This window comes from Lepeophtheirus salmonis, chromosome 5, assembly GCF_016086655.4.
Source record: "Lepeophtheirus salmonis chromosome 5, UVic_Lsal_1.4, whole genome shotgun sequence".
Classification (NCBI taxonomy): domain Eukaryota; kingdom Metazoa; phylum Arthropoda; class Copepoda; order Siphonostomatoida; family Caligidae; genus Lepeophtheirus; species Lepeophtheirus salmonis.
Window position 1 is genome coordinate 46444291 of NC_052135.2, and position 13684 is coordinate 46457974.

The 13684-nt window shown below is 29.7% G+C and overlaps 1 protein-coding gene across 1 annotated transcript in view; it reads left to right on the forward strand.

Moving 5' to 3' along the window:
* LOC121118572 (uncharacterized) overlaps positions 1–5771 on the forward strand; it is a 112614-nt gene extending 106843 nt beyond the window's left edge. Inside the window, exons 5-8 of the mRNA XM_071888725.1 lie at positions 1714–1979; positions 2056–2406; positions 2464–2603; positions 2665–5771. Of these exons, the coding sequence (XP_071744826.1) occupies positions 1714–1979; positions 2056–2406; positions 2464–2603; positions 2665–2824 (917 nt within the window). The 3' untranslated portion in view covers positions 2825–5771. The remainder of the gene's footprint in view (positions 1–1713; positions 1980–2055; positions 2407–2463; positions 2604–2664) is intronic.
* The last annotated feature ends 7913 nt before the right edge of the window (positions 5772–13684 follow it).

The window sequence follows — 13684 nt, forward strand, 5'->3', positions numbered from 1 at the left end:
CATCGAAATCGGATCACTTACTAATTCAATAATTAATGAAGGTTGAATGATTGAAATTAGTTCATACTTCAATATATTAAAGCATAAAACAATTAGTTACGAAACAAAACATATCTGATCTATCTAGCTTACGTACAAATCGAGAAAATGATACTTGAACGTGATTGATCAATTGTTTTTCACACACTACAAGCATTTGGACGTTTGCTTGAACGTCGTATACCATATATATATCATGAGGTACAATACAAGAGATCTCGCAGTTTCACACCAAACTTTCCAGAGAGCTATCAAAAAGGGCGTTGGAAAAGCTTTGTGAGTGAGGAGAGACCAGTGTTGACACCAGCAATGAAAGAAAACCATATTTTCGTTTACAAGAATATTTTAAAGAGTCTTTGGAATGTCTTTAATGCAAGGGATACAATGTAAATTGTCTTCATTGAGGCCTCATTCTGTATTCCAATGGCCTGTTAGAACAATTGCATGCAACGGAGCTCTGCTATCTAAATCTTCTTCTCCTACTGTGTGCAAATGATAGCGTCTAGGACAAAGTTTTTCTTAGCAATCAACAGCTAATAATGTTTTCTACAACATTACTCATAGGAAAATTGTAAGAAAAAATAACTCTTGACCGGTCAAAATTTGCATAATAGAGATGAATAAATAAAAATATTGATTTAGTTTCTGTTAAAGGAAAAAAAATTATCCTTTTTGACGAAATTTTGCAAAATTTGGCATTGGTAAAGTGTTTTACATGACGGTTTTTTGTAGAAATGTATTATGAAATTTGACATATTAGTTTCACTTTTTGGCATTTGTTATAATACTCCTCAAACCTGGACAATAAAACTTTCAGCAATTTATTTTTAGAAATTTAAATTCTTGACAACATAATATGTTTAAAAATGGAAACAAAAATCAATTAAGGGTAAAATTCTATGAAAATTATTGAAAGCTTGTTTTTTTTTCAAAATTGAGCATTTTGAAAATAAATAGAAACTAGTTAAGAAGACATATCCTATTGAAATAAACAAAGAAAATATTCTTCTAATAATAATTATAAGTTGCCTACAAAAAAATTACCTAAGGTTAGTAAACTATCCGAAGCAACTAAATAAGTATATAGAAGTTCTAAATTAGATTACCACTTCTTTTTTTCACCATAACTAACTAACAACTGAAAAGTAATACCTATTATGAACACGAAAAGGATATAAAAAACCTTTGTATTTGTCAAAAACAAACTAAGAATTTATGATGGCTGATAGTATAAGCATTCGTTTGGGCACGTGTACCAACATAATAAAAAATAAATTAGAAAATTGAATGAGAGTTGAATTCGAAATTAGAAAAAAGAACGAGTTCTTTATATCAAAGGAGGACATCTGAGACATAAAAACATAAGATATAAATTATTTGTAAGATTATCATTTAATTTTTTTTTGTATTTGCTGTATTTTTATGGCTCCAATATACAACTTAGCTTTTGGACCCTTGAATACGTGAGTTGTTGTTTTTTTAAATAGTGTTCTTATTACTTAAATAGGTGTGAATATACGAGTATTTTTAATGTTAGTATTACACTTGTATATACAATTAAGTGTCTTCATTGTAAAAAAGTGTTTTGTTTTTACAAAAATACGTGTTTGTATTTTTAATGGGGTACGTATGACTAAAAATGTGTTCAATATTAACCATAGTTTATCCTTTTAGGCACAAGTGAATCCATAGTGGGAAGCCCAACGGGTAACGCAAGTATGACGATTTATCTTAATAGACAAACGGGATTGGATCGTAACTGCCGTGTCAAATTCAACTTAAAAATTGGTGACGGAGAAAGTCGAGTAGAATCTGGAGATAGGGATGAGATTTCAGATCACGATGGAAAAAGCTATGGTTGGCTCCCTATGGTCAAATTTGCAGACTGTGTATCACGTGGTGTTTTAAAGCTAATTGTTGAAATGATTTCGATTAATACGGTTGGAATGACTGGAAATTTGATGTTTGAGTTATAAAAACGTACTTTTGCTTTTTTTTTTTTTTTTGTATGTTTAGGTGAGTTTATTAGAAATCCCTGTGGTCCCTCCAAATCCTGTTGGATTGCCTGTCTATGATAAGGACAAATTGGCATGGGAAGTAGAGCCAGATATGAATGGTGATACACTCAAGTTACGAATGATTCATAAAGACGCAAAAAACATTCCTCGAAATCATATTAGATACGTGTGCTGGTCTGCATACCTTATCAAAAATCATCCGAAGCTAAAGCATGCCTTGGGTGGTGGATCTAAGCCAAAAGACTATACTGCAAAAATACCTTTGGACCAAAAGCTCTATTTCCAATACTTTGTACAAGATGACACGGAGGATGGAACTCTTATGGACACTAAAATACCCATCAAAGAAGTAAGTATCATTAAAAATACTCCAAGGCCTAGTATATACTTTAACTAAACATTTCAGATAACAGATTCAAGTTTAGGTTATTTGATTGGACGATCCAACATTCGAATCCAAATTGAGTGGATACAATCATATCTTTTATTTCAGTCCACATATCATCACTACGATGATTTGATTAGGGTTCAAACCTATCAAATGAGGTAGGGATTCTTCTCAATCTGGCTCCTTTTAACACTGGCATTATTATTATCTTTCGTTTAGACATGACATTGCTAATCTACGTTTAGAAAATGACATGCTCGAACAGCGACTATGTCTCTATGAAAACAAAAAGAGTTCATGTAGTGGGAGAAACACGGATAAAGCTCTCATTAATTTAAGTAGAAGTCAAGAAGATTTGGATGAAAATGAGTATGCATAAGTTTCGACATATGAATGCGAGGATCATGTTGATATACATTCCTTCCAGTCAAAAAGCTATCAAAATCTGTTTCTCCATATAAAGAACAACGAAAGCAGAATAATAATTTTCATAAGTTTTATTTGTGTGTACATAAGTAATCCAATTTTTCATTTTATCCATGTAAATATAATATAGATATACTTTTTTATGTTTTCACATGACGTCATAATTCTATATGTTGACTATCTTGACAATGCATGAACAACAAGCAAATTGCAGTAGACTAAATATACTAAAACGGTACTGTTTTCTTTTCTTTTTTAAAGCAATGATATGATTTTTTCTTAAAGAGAACTTCGCATGATAGAACCAATTGACCTTAATTGATGTATATTGTTCCTTTGAGTGTGAATGTATATATATGAGTTCATAAAACCAAGTCATTTAAAAAAATCATACCTATGTGACACAAAGTTTTCAACTCAAATTATTTTAAAGCTAATGATGTCATACATCATTTATTTTATTTTTCATCTTTACTCTCCTATTATTGTTTTGACTTATTATTTAATTCAATTAATTCAACTTATGTAAAAAAAAATATATATTAACGTCAATGAGTTCATACCAAGACATCACAATCTTAAGGATATAAATCTAATTGAAAACTTTTTTGTTCTACAGCTGTCACTTTAGAAATCAAAAAAATGGCGCGATTTTATCTTTTATTATTGTGATGTATGCAATTTTTTCTTCTGTTTGCGGAATTGACTTTATTAATTCACTTAAAAAAGTGAATTTATAGAATTTCCTTAGTTAGTGAAAATTAATATTTATAACGCTCTCAGCGCCCCCTAACTACTAGTAAAGTATACCCGTATACAAATTAATTTGCAAAAAAAAAAAAAAAATGATCAAGTGGTGATCGTTTTGCAACTTGGTTTTTAGTTTTACCCTATTCAAACTTATTTAATAGCAGTTACATTATTGGAACCTTAACTTCATTTTCAAAACTAATTCGAATTACTAATGCCAAACTATTACTTACAATTGGATTGTTGTCCCGAAAATAATAAAGGTGGAAATATGACATCTCAAGTATTAATTTTAAATTTAAAAATACCGAATTCTTTAAGAAATGACAATGTTTTGCCAATATTCAAACTCAAAAAAGCAATATATTCCAATCAAGATAAATTTCTTGAATCATGTAAGTTCTGTTTCAGATTTTTTTCAAATTTTGTTTCATAGTTTTAAAATAATTTGGTTCCAAAATGGCGTTTTTTTAAATATTTGTGCAATCTGTTACGTCAGTGAGAACTTTATATACATAATTATACTATTTTTATTTTTTCAAATAAAAACACTCCTTAGTCTTAACCAAAATTCACTATGAATAGAAAGATTTCTACGCGTAATTAATGTCTGTAGACTTAACTTTTTATAGCAAAAAAAAAAAAAAGTTAATAAGTGTATTTCGTTGAAAGCAAATTTCTTTCTTATCACAAGGGGAAAAATCAACGCAATAAATTAGTAAATTAAAAAGATTTTTTATTGAAACTTTCTAAAGAAAATTAGCATCCTTTTTTTTTTTTGATTTTATCTTCTTATTGTTGAAAACCCAAAGTTGCGTAAAAAGATGCAATTTTTGTAAAAAAATATGAGCAGAGCTCATATCAATTATTTTATTATTAATTTTTATTATGTATTGAATACTTTAATTTCTAGTTGTCATTTTTTTCCCTTTAACTTTTCAATTTCTTTACTAATTACACTAATGAACAAATTGTTGCCCTTGGATTGATATAATGTGTTTCTGATTGTTTTTACTCCAAAAAAATGAAATGACCTTTTATAAGCAAAATTGTCTACTTTTGTGGTCTACATAGAGCGATTCTTCATATACTATCATTAAACCTTGATAGACAATAAATATATAAAATACTTTTTGAGTAACAAATCGAAATAAGTTTTAAAATATTGAATATTTTTTTATTATGAATTAGTATGTCTTCATTTTATAACAAAATATTTTTTTTATCAAAGATGAACATTTTATTATATTTCTAAAGAAGGGGTCCATTTTTGTCCATTTTTGGTACTTACAAAGCATTTTCTCCGATTCAGAGAAAGATACAAAAAAATTATAATTTTTTTAAGAATTAGAAAACAAGGGTGGTCAACAACCTTTCGAACCTCAACATGAACATGGCAGAACACGTAAATAAAAGTGTGTTACATCTATTTAGCATCTGTTGACTGTTACTCACCGTAGTTTTCGGGATTTTGAACACATAAGTAATTGTTATGTAAATGTCGTGCTGAGTGAGTTGATGTGAGTGGTTTTGTGAAAATGGACAAAATCGAACAATGCGCTATTGCTCCGACATTTTTACAACTAGAGACATGATATAAATAAAAACACTGTTAATTTTGTGACAGCTGTCTTATAATTGCTTAATAAAAACTTGTTATATTTAATGTAATATTTTCACAAAAAAAACTCCCATCAAATCACTCATCCCAGTGATGCACAATAACTAGGGATCCAAAATGGCTAAAACGTTAGAGTGTAACTGTCAACAGATACTAGATAGATGTGGCTATGTTTTATTTACAAGTACTGCACTCTTCATCAGAGATCAGAACTTTTCAGACTTTCCTCGTATTTGGTGTATTTTTATACTTTTTCTTACTTTTAGATACTTAAAGGGGGGAGGAATAGCAAGAAGCAAAAAATAGGGGATGTCACATTCATTTTCATAGTTCTTGAAGTAGAGTCAGTTAGGAACACATTATTTCAATCCAAGGGCAAAAAAATTAAAATTTTATTACCTAGTTTTATTTTGCATAATACATATTACAATATCTATTTTACTATATAGCATATCTATGGTACTCTGTATATGTATGTGTTAACTTTATAAGATACTTAGCTATATATTAATAAAATGCATGCAACTAATAACTATGTCTTCTTATTTAAAATTTTAAAACATCGAAGATGTGGAGGGATTGGTTTTAGTTAACACACATTTTAGTTTTAATAACTTACAAGAAGTAATTCTTCATTCCAAGAAGGGTGCTTCAACCTTCCATGATGAAGCAACGTCGGAAATGATCTATATCACAGATTGCATTTAAAAGAGGATGAAACAGAAGAAAACTGAAAACTTAATTCACATAAGAACTTAATCATAATCTATAGTAATAAAACCATTTTTGTCATTGCTGGTGTCTTATTTTTGAGTGTTTCTACTTGAACTAAGAAACAACATTGTAGCAACGAGTTAGTGTTGCTATGGTTCAAGGTGTCATATTGTAAAAGAAAACGAAAAGGCCGTTCATATATTTAGAGTTATAAATCCTATGTATTGTATAAAGCTATATGTATCTGTCAAGCTCCTATTATCATTCTTTCGTTCATTTTTTAGAGAACATCCTAGTATTAAGTAACTACGTGTTCATAAGAAAATTAAAAACAAAAATTAACCCTGAGGATTTGTTGTGGAGTTATCTTCGTATTATTATAAAAACGTTTGTATGTTCATCGATGTCTAATAGCTTCGACCAATACCGCTAGTTACGGATATAACACCAGCACAAAATTATTTAATCTTTCTTATTTTTTTTTTTCATTTTTTTTTTTCATTAACAATTTTAATAGCAAATTTTGAGGGTCAGTAATCCTTATTAAGCTCTAGAAGAGAGGGGAATAGTTCTAAATTTTTATATAATACATATGTATATTTATAATAAATCTTAATTGATTATTTTGTAAAAAAATTGCTCGATAACATAATGAAAGTGTTACTTAATAAGGAAAGATATGCAGGAGCCCAAGACAAATATATTTCCTTAAAGAAGTCGCAATTTTCTATAAGTATACTTTAGAAACCCCTAAAGCTGTCATTTCTCGAGAAAAAAAAATTATATTATTCCCCTTAAAATATATAATTTTACTTACTCTTGGGATATACAATATGCACATATTTTTATTTAAATCTGTGCATTGATAATCCTTCTAATGCCAACAATAAGTAGGCATTTTCGGAAGATGTTGACAGCGCAATACTGCTATCTATAAAACGTGATATGGCAAACAAATATATGAACTTATGAACTACTAAAAAAAAAAAAAGTTGGAGATTACAACTTTGATTTGAGCCGTCCATGAAACCTCAAATATCGTCAAAAAGCTTTTGAATAGATTGCAACTAAATATTTTGTTAAGAAAATCGCTCTGTACTTAATTAAAGGATTACTTTTTTTTACTAACCAAAGTACGACAACTTTATTCTAATAGCCTAATAAATTAAAACCAAATGTAATAATAAAATAATAATAGTTATCTTTTCTTCCAAAAAAACTTATCTTCGGTTGCAATAACTGGGGAAGGCTTAGAGTAAGGCAATTAAAGGCATTGCTTTATTATTTTCTAATGGATTTAACATTTTTACATTGAACACAAATACCATTCAAGGTTGCACTCATATAATTTCCGGTAGTATGTGGTTATTTTAATTATTAATTATATCATACTCGATTGGAAACAATCCAAACAAATTCATTGTACAAAGCCTTGTGTCACCAAAAGATTGATGATCTGGATCATATGCCACGTTATTGTATGGCTAATATACATATGATTTTTGGTTGTTTTACCATGTCAATCGAATAATATGTTAACACACTTCTTCGACATCTATTAACTAAAACACATAACGTTTAACTAATAGTAAGCCTATACTCACTTTTGTTCAGATTCTCCAATTCTAGTTTCTTCCATCCTCATTTCTTTACTTTACTTACAACTAGTTTGATGTATTATCTGCTCATGCAATCTAAGGTCAATTTAAGAGCATGAAACGTTGATTAACTATTAAAATTCTAAGTTTGAAGATACTTTATGATGATTTCACGAACCCTTACGTCCGTTTCGTCGTTTTCTAATAAGAAACATTCAGCCTCCATGCCTTCTTCACGTTTTTCGGGGGAAAATTAATATTTACCAAACCGGATTATCGTAAGATTTTTTTTTTTGGTATTACCTCACACTAACTAATATTAAGAGCGAAATGAGCCGATAGAAATATATAGTCGAGTTTAGAGATTTTGACTACTCCATAATTGTTGTTAATAAAAAATGAATTCCCAGGATGATTCCTAAGCCGTGTTGCAGAATCCACCACACCTCTTTTTCTGAGTATTTGCTTGAATTTATTTCAAGATTTTTTATTATTTGCATTCCAATCATTTGTCCTCCAAGATGCAAGGTTGTTATAACTTAATTCTCTTTTCCATCTGTTGCTATTATTTAGGAATCAAATTTTTCAAATTCCCCTTGAATGATAATTTCACGTATTTGTATATTCGGGAGCCTGAATTATATCTTACTGGATTTGAAAAAAACTACCAAAATTCATTTTAGAGAGCCTTGTGTCACAAAAGGATAAAAGATCTGGATCTGATGTCCTAAAATTTTTTATCCAGCCTTAGAGTTTTTTATTTAATTTAATTTACGCTTGCAATAATAATTATTGATATAATGCCCATTTCAAATTCTAAATGTTAAAAAAAAAAAACTCAATCCAATTTCGTTCTGAAATAAAGCACAATTTATTGCTGGAGTAGATAAAACATTTAAAAATGAGTATATGGGGCGATTCTAAGAAAAATAGGATATAGATATAAACATGGGGTCATGGTACAATCAAATGAAATAGGATAACTATCCAAACGTAAAAATACCTGGGTAATCACTAATAATTTTAATAATGCATTATGATTAAATTTAATTGATATTGAGAAAATATTTAGGTTCAGTATTCTTTGAATCGAAGTTACTTTACTATTACGAAAAAACCCCGTATGAGGGCGAGATCTCTTATATATATGGATTCGGATCCAGTCCGTTAGTACAAGATGTAACCCTAGTTTTAAGCAATGCTCGAAGCTGTATGTAAGTCAAACTAATCTTGGAAGTTGCCAAATACTTTTTCTAGGACAAGCCGTCCATACTCATGACCCAATTGTTAAAAATAAAGGAGCCTGTAAAGTTGTATACCGTCTCAAAAGTAGTCAAGACTACTGGAAGGAAATCAAAGAGGTTCGAGGAAATGACTTTTGTCGACGAAAAGCAACAAAAACTTCGTTAGGAGCATTTTAGGAGTCTTCTAAATGATCTCAAACATTACTCCCGATCCCAGATTTCAATCGGTTCGACTACAGTATATCATGGCAAGTAAAGTCCAAAGCCAGCCGATTCCCCTATATAAAATCCCTTGCCTCAATTTATCTGTAAATAACACAGGGGAAAATTTATTGTGTCCAAATTTGTTCAAATGAATTTAAGTCAAATGTGGAATGTATCTTTGAGGACAGAATCCTGAATTGATCTGTTTTTCACTCGCTCATCTAACTTCTGAAATATCTGGGATAATAGTAGTTAGGGACTATTTGTCTTCGGAGTCAATTTTCACCATTAGTACAATAACCAAATTAAAATAACGATTAATAAAACTTATGTAAAGTGTTCTATTGATTCTGTATCTTGTTCTAAACTTTATATATTTCCTTTCTTATGCTGAAAAATGAGGAAAAATTACACTCCTCTTTAGAACCTTTTAGCTTATTCATAGTTCACAGTGATAAGAATATCATAGCTTATATTTTATAGAAAAATATACTGTTTACGATTTCAATATCTTCTAATGACGACATAATCTGAGGTTTCATCCGTGGTGGGATACATAACTTTGAATTTGAGTATCTCTTGAGATGGATGATCAAGTTAGAAGTATTCATCCGTCGATTCCCTTTAGTTCTGACCCTCGGAGAATCCAAAAATCAATTTCTTCCGGTCTTACAGAATAAAGAATGATGTTACAACTTAGTACTTGTCTGATAAAAAGTACATCAACATTTTGCATTTTGAACTAAAAATTCATAACCCTCAACACCTATACAATAGAATATTTTCAATTTCTGAAACTTTTTATTTTTTATTTTTACAATTGTTCCTCTTAACAATGCCAATAATTATTATTCTTTCCTTTTTTTTTTTTGCAAAGTTAGAACAAAACAGTTTTTTGCTATTTGCTTATCAAAAATCACGAATTGAAATTTTTTTTTACAAAAAAAAAAAAAAAAAAAAAAGATAGACTTTTTCCAGAAGTTGTTTTTCATGTATAAATGTTGGAATGTTATATATTATATTATTAATATTTGTTTGTTTAAAATTCAGAATACTAATTTTATATAACATACAGGCACTATATAATAATGCTCGCTCAAACCGAAGGGGTCGAAACATTAAGAAACAATAACATTTACTGTTATCAATGTGAATTCCCACTCCCTCTTTGGACAAAGTAACACCGGCTACCCCTTTCCTAGTATATCCTTATTTAAGGGTTTGTATTCTTTAAGTATTTTAAATTAGTGAATAAAAAAAATTGTTGTAGTTTAATGTAAAGTAAAGATAATCTCATTGAAGTACATTAGGATATGATGATGGATAAACAATATATAACTTTCCATTTTATAATTGCTTAAACATAGCATAGTGTATCAAATAAACAAAAGTTTAAATTGTATTTTCTAGTTAGCTGACAATTTTTCTCCTTCCCTCTTAATAAGTATTCTGAAAATTGATTGGGCATATTATAATTATTTTTTAGTAAGCTATGTGTAATCCTATACAATTATTGAATAATAATTCCCTAGTTATGTAGAATTGCCCAACTACTAATTGATTTTGACCTTTGTTATGTTTCTCTTCGGATAAGAGGTTGCGAGTTAAATAAAGGTAACAAAGTGATAAAGTAGAATATAATGCTTTTCATACTTTTTTCCTCTTGAAATCTCTATTTTAACTCACAAAATCGCATTTTTAATCCTTTCAGAGGGTTTCCAATCTTTGAAAGTTTTCAACCACCATTTCTTTGTCTTTTTTATTAGCTTAGTACAAATAAGAAAGGGATATTAAAATATTAAAAAAAACATGTGACACAATGTTATTCAAAACTCATCAGACAAAAAAAAGATGTATTTGTATCTTATAAGATTCGAGCAGCTATGACAGAAGGGAATAAGCACAAATCTCAACTTAATTATTTCTCACCTATATACGGTTTGAATATATATTAATACAATATATTTAATTATTTATTACCTTACATATGGTTTAAATATATATACAGTATTAACACAATGTATTTATTAAAATTTCAATATATCTTTTTAATGAAGTGAATCACTTGAATCAATTCACTAAAAATATTGATATTGTGGCCTTTTGTTCGTGGGCTTGGGTATTTGCCTTTTCTACCTCCAAACTTGTTCCAAAACTGCTTACTCAATAGGATAATGTTACCTTATAATAGCCATGCATTTCTCGAAGCATAGGTATTAGGAACGCTATTGAATAGAAATTGAAGTGCATCGAAGCTGCGCCAAAAAGGGTTCCGGGTAAAATTATTATTTTAAAAAGGTTGGGGTAATATCGTTGCGTGAAAACTATTGAATGATGAATAAATTCCATTTTATATACTAAAACATACCCCAGCCCACGGAAGGTTCAATTCTTTCATAGACACTTCCCTTATAATATCCTATAATATAGTCCAGTTCACTAGATAACTTGATTCAAAAAATTACATGTCAATTCAAAATTCCTTATATTCTAAAACTTCCATATCACACGAATAATAATATAACATCATTAACTTGTACTCTAGTTAACCTATTAGTTAAGAGGGTTAAGATGGCCGAGATGTATTATAGCATATTAGAAGAGGTCGTTGATGCTTAGAAACGCTACGGCTGTAGAGTTTAAGCTGCTTTGGGGATCAGCACTTCATTTCACAGCCTGTGGCGGGGAGTATTTTTGGATAATATAAAATGTGTTTTTTGTGAATCGTTCTTTTGATGATTCAGTTTCTTTAAAGATACAGTTCTTTTGATGATTCGTTCGTTTAAAGATTCGTCCTATTATATATTCAGTTCTTTTGATGATTTGTTCTTTAAAAGATTTGTTCTTTTATAGATTCAGTTCTTTTGTTAAAACAGTTCAGTGGGTGACTGCAGTATGATAATATACATGAATATATTCATATTTCATGATAACTTAACAAAAAGTCAAAATGAAAAAAAAATATTTGATCGAGGTTGAGGGATATATATATATATGTGGGAAACTTACGGTATAAACGAACAAATCCCTCATGCAACTGAGTCAATTCAGTATGTTCACTAAAAAGATTTGTTCAAAATAACGAACATAGACATGGATTACTCTATTTTCCTTCCTATATTCTACTCTAAATTCAACAAGGATTTACACTTATTACTCCTTCTCAAATATTCATTACTATTCATCATAATTCAGAAGCACACGCACTTTATAAATAGATGTTTGCTCTTTAAAAAAAAAACAATTATTATGATAACAGGTTTGGAAAATAATTAGCCCTATTTTTTTTCCATATATTCACCGATCATGAATATGCTAATACATGAAACCGAAGATAATGCGTATATACAGATACATGAATGAATTTTTATCAAATATCAAAAATTCGAGGTTAAAACAATTTAAAAAAAAGGTCAATTAGTTTGTAAGACTAGAATAAAATTCTTACCAGAATGTAAAATTAAAATTTAAGTGATACATTAAAAGACAAAACACAACAAAAAACAACTAAGTAATAAAAAAACAACAAAATACGGACTAAATGGGTTTGTTAATTTTTTTTTTTTCGCTTATAATTTTTTTGTATTGCAAAAAGAGAGTTGGGAAGTATTTATCTCTCTCCCTGTCATCGTCCAAGAATTGTCCACTAAAATACTCCTCAATTTGTAGGGCTATAGCGGTTTGTACGATGTCATCTTCTGTGCAATAAGAGCCTTTGTATTGAGACTTGAAAACTTTACTGCTTATGCATCTAAGATAGTCCCGCGTCTTCCGAGTCCAAAAAGGATATTACCCTTCCAAGCATTAGACTTGCATTTTAAGAGGTCTTTCAGATTATATGTTATAAAACATTTAAAAATGCTGACAGCTTTGCATTCGACAAAAATGGACTGTCGAATTGAAGATTTTGCTAGTCTTCACACAGTCTTGTGAATCTGATACAGTTCGCAGATATCTGAAATTGGGCCGTAAACTTCCTTCCGTCATTGATTTTTGCTAAGGACCCAACGATCTTCTTTTTTTTTCCAATTTTGAGGGAGACTAAGTAATGCTAAGTATTTTTTGCAAATCCTATTAACATCAAAACTGTTGTAGGGCCTAGACATTATTAGATGACACGGCTTTGACAACTTATGTTCTTTCAGAGATCTTAATATCAGAATCTACCATCAAGAAAAGGTACAAGTTATTCAAATCGTTTAAGATAAAAACTTTTTTCCTGAGTGTACCATCTTCTACATCCTTTGGATTTTGGTAGATTTCGAAAGAAAAACTGTTTCCCAATATTTTTTTTAAGTGACATCAATCGTGGTATCGCTTTCATAAACTGAAATCCAATTCCAAAGGATTTTTTGCCCTGCACCCCAAACATGGGAAATCCTGGAAGCGGTATCGTTCTCCAAGTCCGACCCAAGAATGATCAACATATAGATCACACTATGAGACATAGTTCGGCTCTATTCAGGGTGAGGGTTGCAAATACGAATTTTATGCCACTCGCTAAAAAAAGAATATTCTTTGATGCAGGTTGCTACTTTCACATTTATTTTAGTTATTCCAGTTAAGACTCCTTTTATATAACCATTACCCATAAAAAAGTGAAAGAAATTCGTCGGTAGGCACCAAGGACAATCATTTCTACATGAGAAGGAAACAGAGAATTTCTTATCCTGTGAGCAGAT